This window comes from Pipistrellus hanaki (assembly GCF_964339955.1).
Source record: "Pipistrellus hanaki genome assembly, chromosome: 12".
Lineage (NCBI taxonomy): Eukaryota > Metazoa > Chordata > Mammalia > Chiroptera > Vespertilionidae > Pipistrellus > Pipistrellus hanaki.
Window position 1 is genome coordinate 47,665,190 of NC_140514.1, and position 19,703 is coordinate 47,684,892.

Genomic DNA, 19,703 nt, shown 5'->3' on the forward strand with positions numbered 1-19,703 from the left:
GGGGCTTTTTCTCTTAAGAAGTTTATAAATTAAATAGAACAATTGAAATTCTTTAGATTAACAGACCCCCCTTTTTTTTTTTTTTTTTTTTTTTAAGCATACGTTCTATGAGAGTTGCTACAGTGTAAGGTTGGAGGTAGAGGGAAAACTGTCTATAATCATTCAAAGGTTGATATGAATTAATGAAATTTTTCTCTTCCTAAAGTTGAGGGAAAGTAATGTTTCCTTTGTTAGAAAAGACAGCTAATTTTTCTGTCTTTGGCTAGTTTTGAGTACTTTGAGAAATAAAGGCCTGGGTGACTAAATAGTGTTAAGAAGGTACCAGATGTTTTAAAGTAGGATGTGAGAAGAAGAGTGTTGAACCAAACCAAAACAAATGCCAATAATAATTACAGAAACCGCCAAGACTTGGCAATCAGATAAACCTTTATGGCATTTGAGAGAACATGATATTGGGTTGTAAGCCACATAGGATATGGAGGGAAAGTGGAAGGGGAGGTACCAGTATGTCAGGCTAAGCTATTCGTTCAAGAAACAAGATTTTAAATAGACTATTGGGGCTAGATACCTATAATTATCTTTGAAAGCACAAGCACATAATGTTGCATGATTTTCTTCTTCTTTCTTTATAGGTCCTTCTTGATGACAGCACCATCAATATCACCACCATTGCCTCGTCACGTTATGTTGGTCCACTAAAAACTCGAGTGGATGAATGGCAGAAACAACTTGCTTTATTTAATCAAACACTGGTGAGTAAGGATAAGTTCAGTTCAGGGACTCAGAGAACTGAAGAGCCACTGGAGCTTATAAATCATTTGTTCAATCATTTAAATATTATATAGTTTAGATGTAATATTTAATTGATGACATCTTATGATCAATCAGACTGTAAGGAAAATTCAAATCTATTAGAGCCCTTCTTTCCAAGATTCTCCCATCACCCTTTATTATTGCTATGGAAAAAAAAAATACCAAACACTTAGTGGCATAAAATAATATATATTTATTATCGCCTAGTTTCTGTGGGTCAGTAGTTCAGGTGTGGCTTAACTGGGTCTCCTAGATTGGACCTCACAAGAGTTCAGTGCAGATATGGTCCAGGACTGAGTTCTCATCACTTACTCAACTAAGAAGGAATATACTTTCAAACTCATGTGGGTTGCTGGCAGAAATTATTTCCTTGCAACTCTGGGACTAAGGGCTTCAGTTTTTTGCTAGCAGTGATCTGGAGGCCATCCTCAGATCCTTCATGTTGCCCTGCTTTCTTTCTATGTGGACACTCCCCAGCGTGGTAAAAGGGAAGAAGAAGAGCATTACTCATTGCTTTCCTCGTAGAGACAATCACTGTTAATCTAGCAAGGTAGAGAAAGATTCCCAGCAAGATGAATCCTATATAACAAAAGGCCAATATGCAAATCGACCAAACATTGAGCCTGCCTGCATTGAGCATCTGCCCCCTGGTGGTCAGTCTGCTCCCACAGGAGGAGTGCCTCTCAGCCAGAAGCCCTGAGCCAAGCTCACAGCTGGCAAGTGCAGAGGCAGTGGCTGGAGCTCCCCCGCCTCCACAACAGTGCTAAGGATGTCCGACTGCTGGAGCGAACTTAAGCCATCAGTCAGACATCCCCTGAGGGCTCCCAGACTGTGAGAGGGTGCAGTTCAGGCTGAGTGACTCCCCACCCCTGAGTGCATGAATTTTGTGCTCCGGGCCTCTAGTATACACATAATTGTGCATATTCTGTTACCTTTGCCATGCTCTCGTGGCTGTAAGCAAGCACCCAACATTCAAGGGCAGAGGATCACACAAGGGTGTGAACAGCAGATCTTGGGGGCCACCTTAAGAGTCTGGCCACAACAACTATCTAGTTGTAGAAAAACACTCACTGTTGCTTGAATATTCCTTGCTATCTTTTCTTGTGGCACACACCTCCTTTCTATTTGATTCTGCTTCAGATTATCCCACAGCAAAACAGAAAACTCACACTGATTGCACCTTGTTCCCATCCAATCTTTTACTTAGACTTCAGCTTTTTAGCTTGATTTAATAGCATTTAGGTTTCTATATATGTATTCTAAGATGAAGAATTATCTGTGAAGTAATAAAGCCACTGGTAGGGGGAAAAACACAATTTTTTCCAACTTTGTTTCATAGAGAGCTTTCTCAGGAGTTCATCCTCTTCAGTGAACCTTTACAATCTGACCCGTGTCCAGCCTTCTGCATGGCTGAGCCCTCTGAAGGGAGTGACTATAGATCAACATAAAGGACATGTTCCTATAAAGGATCCTTAAAAGAGTCCAATGCTGACCATTGGAGATCCTCCAGAGAATAGAAAGTGTGAGACCTGAGATAAACCAGGAACTAGTTTTAACATTAGGGCTTACATGTAACCCCCAAATCTTGAGTAAGAAGTGAGAAACCTTTTCATGGATCTTGGGCAGGAGGCACAGAGAAGGGTGAGGTTATAGACTTTAGCACTGACACTGCATTTCTGGTTTCTTTGAAATCAGTGATTGTCTCCATGAGGAAAGCAATAAGTAATGCTCTTCTTCCTCCCATTCTTCTTCTGTATTTGCCACATTCTGTCATCAGCAGGTTTTACTTTTTTGATTGAAAGAAATGTATTTCTTTTTTTAATTTAACAATTATATATTTCTTTTTTTTAAGGGGGAGGGAAGAATATACACATAATTGAAATAAACATTTTTTGTAATCCTTTCTATACAGGGTGAGGTGAAAGTACATTACAGTTCATGTGGGGAAATAATACAATAATTAATAGAGAATAATACAAGAATAAGCTTATGTTTCGTATGCTCATGACTGTAAACCTCCTTTTGTTGAACCTTATATTCGGAACTAGTCACTAACCTTACCACTTCCCAGCCCTTCAGATTTCTTTAAATAAGCATACCCCACCCCCAAATGTCTCCTTTGGGGATTTTAATCCTTCTCTGGGTCCATCCTAGCAATCACACAGAAGATTCATTGTAACTATTCAGTAGAAAAGGGGTTGTAATTGGGGTGAGGCAAGTCTTGAACCCTGTAAAGAATTTTCATTTTAACAGACCCATAAGAAGCCCCCAAAAGGAAAAAGATACAGTGAGCCTCCCACATAACTATTTTTAATGTAGCTGAATGTTTTTGATTTGGGGTTAAAATTTGACCATGTCCATATTTTCCTCCCAGGAAGAGTGGCTGAACTGCCAGAGAAACTGGCTGTACCTGGAAAGTATTTTTAATGCTCCAGATATTCAGAGGCAATTGCCTGCAGAGGCCAAGATGTTCCTTCAGGTGGATAAATCCTGGAAAGAGATCATGAGGAAGGTGAACCGGCTGCCTAACGCTCTTCGAGCGGGTACTCAACCAGGTATAGAACAGAAATTTAAAGAGGAACAAAAAGACTTGACAATCATCTACAATGTTTATCATCCACGAGAGTCTAATAATATGTGGTGCACTCAACCCTTAATTCTAGTCAGCACCGATGACCAGGAGTCGTTGTAACACACTGGACGCTCTTGCAATGTGGATTGAACACTATGATCTTGCTACCTTTTGCTCTCTATCATTTGGGAACACTACCGCAGTGTCAGTCATGCTTCCATTTCACAATTTTGACAAGAAGACATAACAGTTACCCCCACCCCCACCCCCAGCCCAGCAATGCCCCATTCTGCCAAAGCTCTCACAAAGTTGTAACCATAAAAATTTCCATAACTTATTTTTTTAATCCTCACCCGAGGATATGTTCTTAGTGATTTCAGAGAGAAAGGGAGAAGGAGGGAGGAAGGGAGGGAGGGAGGGAAAGAGGGAGGGAGGGAGGGAGAAAAGGAAGCAGATAGGGTGAGAGAGAGAGGGATCAGGGGAGAGAAAGAGAAAGAGAAACATCAATGTGAGAGAGAAACATCCACCAGTTGCCTTCTGCACATGCCCTGACCAGGGGTCAGACCCTGACTGGCAATCAAACCCACAGCCTTTCAGAGTACAGGACAACATTCCAATCAGCTAAGCTACACTGGCCAGGGCTCCATACCTTACTTTTAATCAACTCATTAAAACCAGTTAAAAACATTACCTCCAATTGTAATTCAAATCTCAACATTGAAATGTGTTTTAATAAGTTCCATCTTCTAGGGATGTGGCATCAAACTCTTTTGCAGCATATGCATAGTTATCGAACTTCATGATTTGTATCCAAGCCTCAGCAAGCTTGTTTATCCTGCAGATGGCAGCATATAACCTATCCTGGTAAATACCGCGACAGCTGCCCTGCCAGAGGCAGCCTGCTGGGCTATACTTTTTGTCTAAAGACTCTTAACATAAAACAGAAACTGGAAGGGGAAAGCTGTGTGGTAGGATAGAATGGAAAACTTTAAAAGGTTGGGGCTTCTGGAGGCTGCCCACATTCCTTGAGTCCAGGTCCTCTTCTAGCCAGAAATCGCATCACTCCAACTTCTGATCTTATCATCACAGCTCCTTCTCTGCCTCTGACCCTCCTCCCTTCCCTCTTAGGAGGACCCTGTGATTACATTGGGTCCGCTGGATGATCCACAATACTCTCCCATCCTACAATCCTTAATTTAAAGATAGCTGCCAGGTTCCTTTTTTCCACATCAACTAGCATACTCTCAGGCTCTGGGCATGGGACCTGGACATCCCTGAAAGACTTCAGCTCTGCCTACCACATCCACTTAATGCGCATATTCACACCTTCTGTAGCAAAAATATTAAGGTGTTTGATTAGAATGCTGCCCCAGTTCTTACTAGACTTATGATATAACTTATGTAATTTAAAAAAATCTGATTCCAAAATATATCTAGTCCTAGGGATTTCAGATAAAGATAACTATATACATCATTTCAGGTGATGATGAAGCTATGTAGAAAAATTAAGCAGGGCAAAGAGGCTAGAGTAGCCGTGCATGTGTGTGTGTGTGTGTGTGTGTGTGTGTGTGTGTGAGAGAGAGAGAGAGAGAGAGAGAGAGAGAGAGAGAGAGAGAGAGAGAGAGAAGAAGAAGAAGAAGAAGAAGAAGGAGGAGGAGGAGGAGGAGGAGGAAGAGGAGAGAGGAGGAGGAGGAGAGAGGAGAAGGACAAGGAGGATGAGGAGGAGGAAGAGGAGGAGGAGGAGGAGGAAGAGAGAGGAGGAGAAGGACAGGAGGAGGAGGAGGAGAGAGGAGGAGGAGAGAGGAGAAGGACAAGGAGGATGAGGAGGAAGAGGAGGAGGAGGAAGAGAGGAGGAGGAGGAGAGAGGAGAAGGACATGAGGATGAGGAGGCGGAAGAGGAGGAGGAAGAGAGAGGAGGAGAAGGACAAGGAGGAGGAGGAGGAGGAGGAGGAGGAGGAGGAGGAGGAGGAGGAGAGAGAAGGCTTTCTAGATAAAGTGATTTTTGAGCAGAAACTTGTAGGAATGAGGGACTGAAACAAGTACGTGCATCTGAGGGAGTATTGTTAAAAGCAGAGAGAACAAAGGCACTTGGTATGCAAAAATATTAGAAAGGAAGCCACTGTGGGTTGGGATTGTGTGCACAAGGAGAAGGGCTTAAAAGGTAAGTTCAGAGAGGTGAGCTTGGGTGGGAGTTTGAGGGTTGGATTGGGTCATTGATCACACCCTTTGGGACCATGGAAAAGACTGGGTTTGATTCTTGAATGGGCGGTTAAGTAAAGTACTGTGATAGGTACCAAAAGGTCAAAGTTAAATAAGACATGAATCTTGCTCCTTAAGTTGCTGGAGTTTGGTGATAAAAAAGTAGGATCCCATTGCCACAATTTCAGCACTAAAGATAGCAGGGGAAACAGAAGACATGAGTCAGAAAGTTCAGAGAATGGCTCTATTTGGAAGGTCAACAGTTTGGCTTTGGTTTGTGCACCCTCAGCCTCTCAAAAGGGTGGGATGCCAGCGAAAAACATTTCAAATTAAATTCTGTTCAATTATAATAAATATTAAGATTAATATTAATTTCATTAATACTTTACATTCTTAGCCAACCCCATAAATTTTAATTTATTAGATTGTTTTTACCAAATAAAACCAAAGCTTTAAAAATGTGACCATATTTTACTTCCACTTAAAATTATATTCTCTATTTGTCTTAACACAATTTTACCAATACCTTTGTTTTTCGATGAACAGGTCTCCTGGAGACATTTCAAAATAATAATGCTTTACTTGACCAAATTCAGAAGTGTCTAGAGGCATATTTAGAATCAAAAAGAGTTATCTTTCCCAGGTAAGTTTACAGGCAATCTATGATATTTTTCAGTAGTTAAGGCTATCCATTAATTTAGAAGGATGTACTTAAAAAAACAAGTCACAGCCTCAAAACAGCAAGGAATCAGAGAGAGAAATAAGAAAGATGTGCGATAATGGCAGACTGGCTAATATCTTGACCGGGGAGTGTAACTCACAAGGGAAGGTGCAATTTTATTATTATTTTTTAATATTTTATTGATTTTTCACAGAGAGGAAGGGAGAGTGATAGAGAGAGATACATCGACCAGCTGCCTCCTGCACCCCCCACCGGGGATGTGCCCGCAACCAATGTACATGCCCTTGACCGGAATCAAACCGATGCTCTATCCACTGAGCCAAACCGGTTTCGGTGGAAGGTGCAATTTTGGTGAAGGTTTAAGTGGGTAACAACCTAAGGTGCAGGAAGTATTCTTGGTTGCAACGTTACTTCACTGTTGGGTGTATTATGTGTGTGCCCACGGGTCCATGTGTCCACAGATGTGTATGTGAAAAGTTAGAGACTTTAAGTTAATTGGTGGCCTAACAATGTCACTGTAGAAGTTGTCTAAGGGATTATTTTCACAAATTCCAAATGAATTTTTTTCTACTCACCTATGCATTCTAAAATCATACCAAATGTTCTGCTCCGTGCTAAAGAGACAAAGAAGAAAAGGCCATATTCCCGCCCTAATGTAGCTCATGGTTAACAGTTGAACAGTCATGGCCATAAACCATTATGATACAGTAATATAAGACCAGAGTATGGCTGAAACCGGTTTGGCTCAGTGGATAGAGCGTCGGCCTGGGGACTGAAAGGTCTAGGGTTCGATTTCGGTCAAAGGCATGTACCTTGGTTGCGGGCACATCCCCAATGGGGGGTGTGCAAGAGGCAGCTGGTGGATGATTCTCTCTCATGGATGTTTCTAACTCTCTATCCCTCTCTCTTCCTCTCTGTAAAACAATCAGTAAAAAAAATATATATATATTTAAAAGACCAGAGTATGACTGCTTGATGGTAGTAAAAGCTCCCTACTGAAGCCATTGGGGCACGTTGTACCACAATGCAGAGAACATTAGCAACGTGGTTCATCTTTCATGGGTTTTCCCTGTTTGCTGTTAAGGAATAGGAGTGAAGTTCTGTCCTAGAACAACCCCTGAAGCAGCCGGGGTTAGGTGGTTATCTGGGTTTCTTGGTTGAGAGGGATTGTTGCCGAGTACCAAGAAGGCTATGTGTGTGCAGAGGAAATGCAAGATCCAAAAGATCTGGTTAAATTTTAACAGAAATGGTTGAGCTATAAAGTATCTTACTAAATCTTACTGAAATCTTACACAAATCTTACTCAAACATCATTTAAGCAAAATGGAAACAGATGGAAGAGTTTGAAGTTCGAAATGTGCCTTTTGTCTATTTCACTCTTAAGTCAGGAGTTCCCCACCTGGATCAAAGATTTTATATATATATATATATATATATATATTTAAAGAAACAGCTTAGGATATGTACATAAACCCAGGCACAAATTTATCGATGAAAATATTGAGAACCAAAAAGCATCAGCCCTCTTTTTTCCTTTTGTTTAGAATTATGTCACCGAGGTGTGTAATGTTTATGATGTCAGGAGGCTCTGTGAGGCATTGATTTCGCTCTAAACACCTTACAGAAGCTCGGCATGAGCCATGGACCGTATTAGGTCCTGGAGACACAAGATGAATGCAATACTGTTCCTGCTCTCACAGTCCAAGCTTTACCGTTATCTGTTTCTTCAGTTGAAAACAAGGCTTGGGGACAATTTAATTATGAATGTATGTGTTATGTTAAAGAAGCAGGACTAATAGAGTGCAACTAGAAGAAGTATCTTTGTTTATAACTATCGACTACCTCTGCATTCCCTGCCAGGGGCTAGTTTCTTTCTGCCCCTCTAGACAAAATCTTGATAAAGCCTCATGAATTTTCTGGTCATTCTCAGATAATAATATACAAAAAAAACAAAAAAAAACCTCACCTCTTGTCACCTTAACCCAATAAAATGATCTATAATAATCAAAACTCTAAACTCCTTTCAGAGTTAAGCTATCCTCCTGCTCTGTGCCACCCCTGTTGCAGGGAAGCTGTTAGTAATGATGAAGGTGTATGATGATCAACCTTCCCATTTCCTGATAGTTTTCTGAGGTCTCCAGGGTGGAGCAGGGACAGGAGGGGAGGCAAGGTGACAGGAGAAACCTGCCTTGGTGGTACCCATCTGGCCCCCTCTCTCTCCACATGGGGCCTGTCTTGGACTCATGGGATTCCCTCCTATCTCTCATGGGAAGCTTCCTTCACAGAAGCTGAAGTGTCTTCCCTGGTCAGGCTCTCCTCCCTCACCCTCATCCCTGGGCATCCATGTACGCACCCTCTCTAGTTCTTTCCCTAAGCTTTCTCCATGCCTCCAAATGGCTCTGTTGGACAAGTTCTGAGAAGATCCCATGCCTGGCCCACAAGCATATATTCACAGAACCAAATAAAGTTCCTGTGACCATCCAACCAATAAATGGTGTACTGACTACCAGGTGTGTGTGGCACTATGCTAGGTTCTAGGGGAAATAATATATCTTCACTGTAGAAGCTCAAAGACAAGTAGCAAAGGCATGGGAACTAATCAGTGAAATAGCAAGAGCCTGCGTTTTTATGAAAAAAAAAAAAAAAAAAAACCTGTCTTTTATTTACCAGGTACTAATTCTAGATGTTTGAGGTCATCTGCACTAATAGTCACAACAACTGTATTTAGAAGCATGCGGCATCTCTAGAATCCCAAACCGGAGGACTTGGAGGTCCAGGACATCTGTGTAGATGGGGAAGAGATGTGGCTGAGGGATTTATCGTGTGTGTCATCTGCATAAGGCTTTGTTTCACCTTCAAGATACATTTTAAGTATTTTCTTTAATCCAGGTTTTACTTCTTGTCAAATGATGAGCTTCTGGAGATTTTGGCCCAGACACGAAATCCCCAGGCTGTGCAGCCGCACTTAAGGAAATGCTTCGACTCCATCTCAAGACTCGAGTTTGCTGTCATGCCTCCTGCTGAAGGGAAACTTCCCACTGAGGGAGAGCCAGAAAAAGTATATACTAATGATATTTTAGCAATGCTGTCTCCAGAGGGAGAAAGGGTAAGGGGCTCAAGAATTTTTAAGAATTCTTGTTCTTAAAACATCTTTATTGTTGAAAGTATTACCAAGGTCCCCTTCTTACCCCCCTCCCTTTACCCTTTACCCACCGCCCCCCCATCCCAGGCCTACCTCACAATGTTCTGCTTTCATGGGTTATGCATATATATGCATGTAAGTTCTTTGGTTAATCTCTCCCCCCCCACCTCCATCCTTTCCTCTGATATTCATCAGTCTTTCACATGCTTCTATGTCTCTGGATCTATTTTGTTTGTGGTTTTATTTTGTACGTAGATCATATGATCCTTGCCTTTCTTAGACTGGCCTATTTCTCTTAGCGTAATACTCTTCAGGTCGCTATGGGAAAACTTTGTTACTCTTTCATGGTTTAGGGTAGAGGTTTATTTATCGTCACTCTAAGCACCCATCAAATGCTCTTGCTACTAGAACTCTGCTGGCGAAGCAGTGTCAGGAATCACCAAGCTAAAACTCTTGCCCTCAGAGCTGTCTAGTGGAGACATAGTCCAACAAACATTGCAAAGCAGCTCCGTAAGTGCAGTAGCAGAGGCACATGCTCTGTTCTTGGGAACGGGGAACAGAGTGGAGAATAGGGAGCTATGCCTTACAAGAGGCATAAGAGTTGATGAGTTAAGAGCACCAGTTCTGCTGCCATGCCTGGATTCAAGATTAATGAGATATTGGAGACTTTCAAGTGTTACTATATGTCAGCTATTTAGAGCAGTACCCAGTGGGGGCTCATTGTTTACAGTGGTGTCTCCAGGGCCCTGCACAGGGCCTGACGTATGGTTAACACCAAGCAAGTGAATATAGTAGCAGACGGTGGGGAACCAAGTGACTTCCCACACTCCCATATACAAACAGAGACAGCCAGGGAAGAGGGAGAAGAGCCATGGGAGGGGGAGCATTTCATACAGAGGGACTGAGCAGGGAAATGCTGAGGATTTCAGTTCAGTTAGAGCACTGTGGTGTCTCTATGGGAATGAGTGAGCCTATAAACACTTTACTTGTCCTGAATTGACCTTCTTGCAAAAGAATTTGGTCATCCCTAGTGCAGAAGAAGAGAGAAGGGAGGAGGACCATGGCTAGGATCCAGGAGAAACATGAAATTTAAAGGGAGGGTCAAAAAAGAAGGACAGAATAGGAGACCCAGACAAGCAGTCACATCATTGGAAAGTCAAGATATAAATATGAAAAGCATGGAAAATTGTCAGTTGGAGTTGACAGTTGGGAGAATGTTGCTAACCTTAGTGACCTTTACAGGTTGGAGGAGTGGTTGGGGCCAGCAATTAGATGGCAAGAAGCAGGAAAAGAAAGTGAGTGAAGGAATTTATGTAGTGCATGTAGATAGAATCCTCTTGCAGGGAGTTGGTTCCCATCCCATAAGTGGATGGTGCAAAGAGAGGTACAGGATGGGATAGCAATAGAAAGATCCAGTATTTGTGGTCAGGCTTTCCATTGCCTTAGGGTTCTGTTACAGAAGCACGGAGGACGGACAGCCTACACGTCCCACGTGAGCCGTACTATCGTTGCTCTGATTATCTTCTAGGTCAGACTGGGAAAAGGCCTCAAGGCCCGAGGCAACGTGGAGGAATGGCTGGGTAAAGTGGAAGAAGCCATGTTCACGTCTTTGCGCCGCATGTGCAAGGCTGCCATCGCCGACTATCAGTCAAAATCGAGGATAGAATGGGTGGTAGCTGGCCACCCTTCTCAAGTAAGCTACACGCCTACGTTTCCAGCTCTGAATCCCTTATCAGTGAGATGCCTCACACACTCAAGGAAGATGTTTCCACGCAGGTGATCCTGACCATTTCTCAAATCATTTGGTGCCGTGATTTGACCGAGTGTTTGGAAACAGATGAAGATCGTCTAGAGGCTTTGGAAGCTTTTGAAAAACTCAACTTTGAGGTGAGATTTTTCACAGAGTGACACTGACCATGTTGCTGTGCAAGACGGTCTCGGTGGCTGTTATTGGCATGGTTCAAACAAATTCCCTTTCTCTCACAGATTTAATGCTCTGACTTGATTTTCAGAGCTTTGGGGTTATCACTAAAACCATTTATATTCCAATTTTGACTGGATTGCTGTTAATTTGACTGTATTGCTGTCAATCTCTCCATTGGTATCCTCCAGAAGATTTTTTTTATGTATTTGGGTGCTCCTGTATTGGGTTCATATATGTTTACCAGAGTTATATCTTCTTGTTGAATTACTCCGTTAAGTATATGAAGTGGTCTTCCTTATCTCTTGTTGTAGCCTTCACTTTGAGGTCTAATTTGTCAGATATAAGTATTGCTACCCCAACTTTTTTTTTTCATTTCCATTCGACTGAAAAACCTTTTTCCATCCCTTCACCATCAGTCTGTGAGTCCTTTGTTCTGAGGTGGATCTCCTATAGACAGCAGATATATGGGTCATGTTTTCTTATCCACTCAGCTACCCTATGTATTTTGGTTAGGGCATTTAATCCGTTTACATTTAAAGTTATTATTGCTAGATACTTTTTTGTCACCATTTTTATTCTTTTTTTTAAAATATATTTTATTACTTTTATTTTTTTTTATTTTTATTTTTTTTTTTACATAGAGGAAGGGAGAGAGATAGAGAGTTAGAAACATCAATGAGAGAGTCATTGATTAGCTGCCTCTTGCATGCCCACACTGGGGATGTACCCACAACCAAGGTACATGCCCTTGACCGGAATTGAACCTGGGGCCCTTCAGTCCACAGGCTGACACTCCATCCACTGAGCCAAACCAGTCTCAGCACCATTTTTATTCTTTATTCCTGTGTTCCTTCTTCCCTTTCCATTTCTTCTTTTTATAGCAGTCCCTTTAGCATTTTTTGCATTATTGGTTTGGTAGTAATAAACTCCCTTAGTCCTTTTTTGTCTGTGAAGCTCCTGATTTCACCCTCAACTTTGATTGATAGCCTTGCTGGATACAGTATTTTTGGATTCAGACCCCTGCTTTGCATGATTTTGTATATTTCATCCCATTCTCTTCTAGTGTGATGTGTTTATGTTGAGAAATCAGTCAATAGTTTGTTGGGAGATTCCTTGTAGGTAACTTTCTGTCTCTCTCTCTCTGGCAGCCTTTAAAAGAGTCTTACTTTGTCGTTGGTGTTTGCCAATTTAATTATAATGTGTCTTGGTGTCAGTCTTTTGGGGTTCATCTTGTTTGGGACTCTGTGAGCTTCTTATACTTGTGTGAGTTTTTTCTTCTTCCCAATATCAGGGAAGTTTTCTGTTATTATTTCTTCAAACAGGTTTTCTATTCCTTGCTCAGTTTCCTCTACTTCTGGGACCCCTATTATGCAGATGCTATTTCATTTCATGTTGTCCCAAAGAGAACCTAATTTTTAAATTTTTTTCCAGTTGCTGCTATGCTTGGGTATTTTTTCCTACCTTGTCTTCTAGCTCACTGATATGGTCCTCTGCTTTTCTAGTCTACTGTTGATGCTTTCTTTTGTGTTCTTTAATGCAACAATGTCATTTTTCATTTCTTCTTGGTTCTTTTTCATTTCCTTGGTTCTTATACATATTGTTGAATTTGTCCTCCAACCTTTTCCATATTTTTGTGACCATTGCTCTAAATTCTTTCTCTGACATATTTCATTTACTTTGTTTTTTCAGTGATTCCTCCTTTTCTTTCATATACAGGCTGTTTCTTTGTCTTCCCATGTTCGCTCCTCTCAGGGTGTCTGGTTATGTAGCTCTCTCTCTCCTGCATTGACTTAAATGCACAAAATACTACTCGACAAGTCACAACACACAGGGCAACATATACAAATGTATTCACAATACCAGTAACCCCAAATAAAGGTGACCACCAGAGAAAATAGAATTAGGGGAGAGAAAAGAGTTCAAAAATTATATTGAGAAAAGGAAAAAATATGAGAGGGAAAAGAAAGAAAAGAAAAAAGAAGGGGTAAAAAAATATATGTATTTGGGGAGAAAAATCAAAAAAATCAACAGCTAATCCAAAAAATGCAAACATCAAACACTCTGAGATAAATGCAAACAACTAATCCAAAAAACTGCAAACAGCAAACACCCAGCTGAATCTGAGAAGGCAGAGCTCTAGGCAATCTCTGATCTTTCTGTCCATGGATTGCCTCACCAGCTTTGTTTAATTCACCAATTCCAGGTGGATGTTGTTCCATTCAGCTGTTCCTTCTATCTGCTCTGTGAGAACATGCAGGCTTGTCTGTGTATTCAGTGCTGCTTTGTCTCCCCCTGGACAAACTTTTTTTTAGGTGCCCTCAGCCAGGGACTTCATGGGTTTACAGCTGAGGCAGCTTGTCCCTGGATGATGTGGTTGTAGGGTCCCGGGAGGTATCAAAGGTCTCCCCAGTTGAAGGTAAGGCTGGGTTTCTGATAACAGCCACTTTCCCCTTCAAGATGGTATGATCTCTATGGCAGAGCCAGCTGCTTCAGGAGAGATTTCAGCAGCAGTAGAGGCTGCCTAGCCAGGGAAGCCTGGTCTGCGAGTCCTCAACAGTCCTGTGAAATATAGCTGTTCCACACTTACAAATGCAAGCACTCCCTGCATGTCCACACACTCTCCTTTCACTCTCTCACTCACACACTATCTTGCAACCTGCTGTCCCATTAGCCGCCATCTTGGATCCCTCTCAATTCTTAAAATTAGAAAGTTTTGGTAAATGTCTACTCTGAATTTAACATATGTAAGCTTGTTTTTGAAAGTTCATTACGATAATTTCTCTTTTATTTTTTTGTTAATCCTCACCCGGATAATTTCTCTTTTAATTTTTAGAGATTAAATGACCTGGCTGCATTAGTTCGAGGCTATCTTTCTAAATTACACAGAAACATCATAACTGCCTTAATTACTATTGATGTGCATGCAAGAGATATTGTCACTGATCTTGTTCAAGCCCAGGTACCTGTTTCATTTGAGTAAAATAACATATTACTTCCTGAAATTAGTGCAACTAATATGCGTATCATTGTTATCACTTATGTAGGTAGAGGAAGTGGATGCCTTTGATTGGCAGAGACAACTGCGCTATTATTGGACCATAGACATAGATAACTGTGTTGCTAGAATGGCGCTCTCTCAATACACTTATGGCTATGAATATTTGGGTGCATGCCCAAGATTAGTTATTACTCCTCTCACGGTAAGTATCTGGTCACTTAGGTTAATGTCGAAACAAGAAGTGCTTTATTTTATCAAAAACTGGAGGCCCAATGCACAAAATTCATGCAAGGGGCTCGGCCCTCACAGCCACGGCGGCTGCTTCTGCCTAGGCCTCCACCACCTAGGCTTTGTCTGGAAGGTTGTCTGGTCTAATTAGCATATTATGCTTTTATTATTATAGACTAGAGGCCTGATGCACAAAATTTGTGCATCAGGGGGTGGGGGGAGGGAAGAGGTGGTGATGTCCCTCAGCCCAGCCTGCACCATCTCCAATCTGGGACTCCTCGAGGATGTCAGACTGCCCATTTAGGCCTGATCCTGGTCACCCCTAACTGCCCTCCCCTGCAGAGTTGATCACTCCCAACTGCCCTTCCCTGCTGGCCATCTTGTGGTGGCCACCTTGTGTCCACATAGGGGCAGGAATTTTGACCATATGGTGGCAGCCATATTGTGTTGGAGTGATGGTCAATCTGCATATTACTCTTTTAATATTAGCATCTTTTTAAAAAATATATATTTTTATTGATTTTTTATAGAGAGGAAGGGAGAGGGATAGAGAGCTAGAAACATCCATGAGGGAGAATCATTGACCAGCTGCCTCCTGCACACCCCCCACCTGGGATGTGCCCACAACCAATGTACATGCCCTTGACCGGAATCGAACCCAGGACCTTTCCGTCCCCAGGCTGATGCTCTATCCACTGAGCCAAACCAGTCTTGGCATGCATATTACTCTTTTATTAGATAGAATAGATGCCTAGTGCATAAGTGGGGCCAGCTGGTTTTCCCTGAAGGATGTCCTGGATCAGGGTGGGGGTTCCGTTGGGGTGTGGAGTGGCCTGTGGTGGTTTGCAAGCCAGCCACACCCCCTGGCAATCCAAGCAGAGGCCCTGGTATCTGGAGTTTATTTACCTTCTACAATTGAAACTTTGTAGCCTGGAGTGGAGCCAAGCCTCCTGCTTGCTCCATGGCTGCAGCCCTTTCTGTTTGGATTTGTTTACTTTCTATAATTAAAACTTTGTAACCTTGAGTGGAGGCCTAGGCCTGCAAGGACAGGCAAAAAGCTTGGCTTCCTCTGTTGCCTGGGAAACCCAAACCTCCCTCCTGCTCTCTGAGGCTGCAGCCATCTTGGTTGGGGTTAATTTGCATACTCACTCTGATTGGCTGGTGGGCATGGCTTGTGGGTGTAGCAGAGGTATGGTCAATTTGCATATTACTCTTTTATTAGATAAGATAGTCTGGAAAAGTTTTATCTAACATTAGCTGTTGAAAGGATTTGCTATTGACTACATCTTTGTGAAGCCAAGGTTTGCATTAATTTTGGGCCTGGATCTTTCAGTATACATCAATTGCTACAAAACCTTTCACAGCAAAGAATGACCTGCCTCCCAAGGAAAGAGTAGGACTTATGATTTTGTGGCTAGAATCAGTTCCCTTCAATAATAACAGTATATCACTCTAGCTGGTTTAGCTCAGTGGATGGAGTGTCAGCCTGCAGACTAAAGGATCCTGGGTTCAGTTCTGGTCTAGGGCACATGCCTGGGTTGCAGGCTTGATCACCAGTGGGGGGCTTGCAGTCAATCAATTATTCTCTATCATTGATGTTTCTCTCTCTCTTCCTCTCTGACATAAATAAAAATATATTAAAACAACAACAATAATAATAACAGTTTATGGATTTTTTTCAGGATCGCTGCTACCTGTGCCTCATGGGGGCTTTGCAGCTCGACCTCGGAGGTGCCCCAGCTGGTCCTGCTGGCACTGGGAAAACCGAGACTACCAAAGACCTAGCAAAAGCTCTTGCCATCCAATGTGTGGTCTTCAACTGTTCCGAGGGTTTAGACTACAAGGTACAGTCCCGGCATCTGAACCCTCATGTTAAGTACTTCATGTGGCTTTCTCTATTTGCAACTGACATAACAAAAGAAGGAGAGAATATAGTGATGGCAAGCAAGAGAAAACTAGTGGGCAAGGGATGGTTACAGTGGAATACACAGAACCAAGGAGAAGCATCACCATAAGGCAGTCTGGGTTGTCCAGGTAGAAATCAAGGCCATGAAGGATTTGTCAAATGCTGGTAAAATTAAAAATGTCAGTAAGTAGAAAGAAGAGAGATGGGTACAAGATAAAGCAGGGAAACCTGAGAACAAGGAATAAGCTCACAGGAAGAGATGAGCTATTCAGAGAGTTGTGTATTGAAAATGAAATACATAGGAGGTGAGAATTCATCATTAGATTTTTCCAGTACCACAGTTGTTTTTATCAGAGGTCCCCTTTACACTCTTATAAATTATTGAATTCTTATCAGCTTTTGTTTATATATGTGGATTACATCCGTTGCTATTTATTATGTTAGAAATTAATACTGACACATTTAAAATATTTGTTTTAAAATAAGGATAATAAATCTATTACATGTTAGCATAAACATATTGTCTGTAAAAAATAACTATTTTCTCAAACAAAAAATTCAGAGAGAATAGTGACATTGTTTTATATTTTTGAAAGTTTCTAATGTTTGGCATAATAGATGACAGCCGGATGCTCACATTTTCTTCTGTTGTCAGGCTGTTGAAATATGTTATTTTGGTTGAAATAGTTAAAGTAATCTAGTCTCACACAGAGTTGTACCCCAAAAAAGAGACGGATGTTTTAATAAGTTCCAGGTAATTGTTGATAATCTTCTTTGAAACCACAACAAAACTTGATAAGCAACATGAAGATTCTTGAAGACTATTTGCAATGTGAAAATTTAAGCCATATCAATGACTTTTTCATACTCTGTAGTCTCATGAGAAAATGAGAGTCAAAAAGGCAAATAAGATTTTAATATTGTGGAGAGCTGTACAGTGTTTGGACAGGTTCAAGCCTCGGACTAATGAGAAGGCACAGTCCTCTCATTGCCACGTGCAAGTCCCAGCTTGGAGTCCTCCCAGCACAACTATAGCCAGAGGCTATAGTTGTAAGCTTGAACCTATGGTCTGAACACGTGCTCTCACGTGCCTGAGTGATGTGGGCTTGATAGAGTTCAGGTGCATGTAATTGAGTAGATTTGAAACCCACGAGAATGTTGTAACCAGGCCCTTACTTTGCCTCATGGAAACTGGCTATAAAATAAAGACAAAGCTTGTAGTCCGTGGCGCTGTCGCTAGCGTCCCACCCAGAACCAGCTTTCATTGTCTTCTCTGTCTTTTCTCAATCCTTCACCGCCCCCTCTCAGGCTCACCGGGCCTGGATGAGCTGGGTCAGCACATATGTCTATGAAAATACTTCTACCTTGCAGACCCCCCTGGGACTTGTAGGGTTCCCCAGACAATACTTTGGGAACTGCTCTATTATCATGTTCATTCCTAATTTGGAAAGTCACATCTCTTAAAATGTCTAAAGCAAGGGTAGGGAATATCCAGCCTACAGGCCATATAAGGCCCTCAAAATCATTGGGTCTGGCCCTCCCACGGCATTAGGGGTGAGTTAATTAAATGCTTGACTAAATATAGCAGGCTAATTTTTAAGTTTCTAATTTTGAATGGTCTGTGCATGATGTTTTAAATATCTAAATGACCCATAGCAGAAAAAAGGCTCCTCGTCCTTGGTTTAAAGGATCGTCAGAGAAAGACAACGGCCATCCTTGCCAATATTCCAGTCAAACATGTGGCAAGAGGAAGACTTCCCATTTGTTACCCCTACCTTACCCCATACCATCGGGAGGGTGGTAGCAGGCACCTCCCCCAGAAGCAGAAACAAGAGAAGGACAAATCACCCATCAGTCTCCATGCAGAGGTGGCTTCCTTGGTGAACTTTCAGGAAGCATACATGAAGGGAAAGAAAGGAGCTTCCAATGTGCCTCCCACATACAAAGATTGAGTCTTCTTTCTTTAAATCTTTTTTTAAATTTATTTTTTATTGAGGTATAATTGACATACAACATTATAATAGTTTTGGGTATATGACAGAGTGATATGATATATTGCAAAATGATGACCAAAATCTGTGTAGTTAACGTTCATCACCAGACATGGTTACAGAATTTTTTCTTCTTATTATGAGGATTTTTAAGATCTACTTTCAAACAATGAATCTTAACATTAGAGGAACTTACACATCATGATTAATCAGCATGAAAACCAAAATAAAGGTTCTTTTTTATATGTTAAAAGTAAGTGATTCCAAGCCCCGAGAGCCCACCTTAATCAAATATTGTCTTTTTTACCTCCCTGGAGTACTGGCTTATTTCAGCAAGTTCTGTGCTTACTTCAGCAAGCCGTCAGCAGGGATGATACATACCACATAAAATCATTCTGACTGAGAGGAGTTTCATTCTTTTTGTCTTCTGTTGGTGCCACAGGCATTTGGTGTCATTCTGATCTAGGCCGATAGTTCTTGTAATCACTGAGCTAGTTGTGGCCACTTCCCAACTCTGATGACCAGTATCATCGTGAGCTCTGACTTAAATAAACCAACAAACAAAACGCCTTCTTGATAAAAACACTCAACATACTAGGAATAGAAGATAACTTCTTCAGTCTGGGGGAAAAAAAAAGAGCATGTAAGAAAAACACACAGCTAACATCTAATTATTGATGAAAGACTGGATGATTTTCACCTAAAATTAAGAACAAGACAAGGATGCCTTCTCTCCTCTTTTACTCAACATCATACTAGTGACCCTAAGCAGGGCACTAATCCCAGAAAATGAAATAAAAGGCATCTAGATTGGAAAGGAAGAAGTAAAATGGTCTCTTCTTATAAATAGCATGATCTTGTATTTTAAAAATCCTGAAGAGTACACACACACATTTAAAACTAGTAAACAAACTTTAGCAAGATTGCAAGGTACAAGATCAATATACAGAAATCAATTGTAATTCTATGTAAAATAGCAACAAACAATCCAAAAAGAATATTAAGGAAAAAAATTCCATTTAAAATAGCATCAGCTGAAACCAGTTTGACTCAGTCGATAGACCGATCAAGGGCATGTACCTTGGTTGCGGGCACATCCCCAGTAGGAGGTGTGCAAGAGGCAGCTGATCGATGATTCTCTCTCACCGATGTTTCTAACTCTCTCCCTCTCTCTTCCTCTCTGTGAAAAATCAGTAAAATGTATTTTAAAAAAATTAAAATAAAATAAAGTAGCATCAAAAGAATGAA

At 41.4% G+C, this 19,703-nt stretch overlaps 1 protein-coding gene across 1 annotated transcript in view; it reads left to right on the forward strand.

The window, feature by feature from the left end:
- The window catches only part of DNAH6 (dynein axonemal heavy chain 6), a gene marked incomplete at its 5' end in the record, with an annotated part of 204,336 nt that overhangs the window by 63,680 nt on the left and 120,953 nt on the right, over positions 1 to 19,703 (forward strand). Inside the window, 9 exons of the mRNA XM_084900943.1 lie at positions 633 to 752; positions 3,188 to 3,368; positions 6,131 to 6,227; positions 9,156 to 9,372; positions 10,937 to 11,101; positions 11,185 to 11,295; positions 14,166 to 14,291; positions 14,377 to 14,532; positions 16,241 to 16,402. Of these exons, the coding sequence (XP_084757069.1) occupies positions 633 to 752; positions 3,188 to 3,368; positions 6,131 to 6,227; positions 9,156 to 9,372; positions 10,937 to 11,101; positions 11,185 to 11,295; positions 14,166 to 14,291; positions 14,377 to 14,532; positions 16,241 to 16,402 (1,335 nt within the window). The remainder of the gene's footprint in view (positions 1 to 632; positions 753 to 3,187; positions 3,369 to 6,130; positions 6,228 to 9,155; positions 9,373 to 10,936; positions 11,102 to 11,184; positions 11,296 to 14,165; positions 14,292 to 14,376; positions 14,533 to 16,240; positions 16,403 to 19,703) is intronic.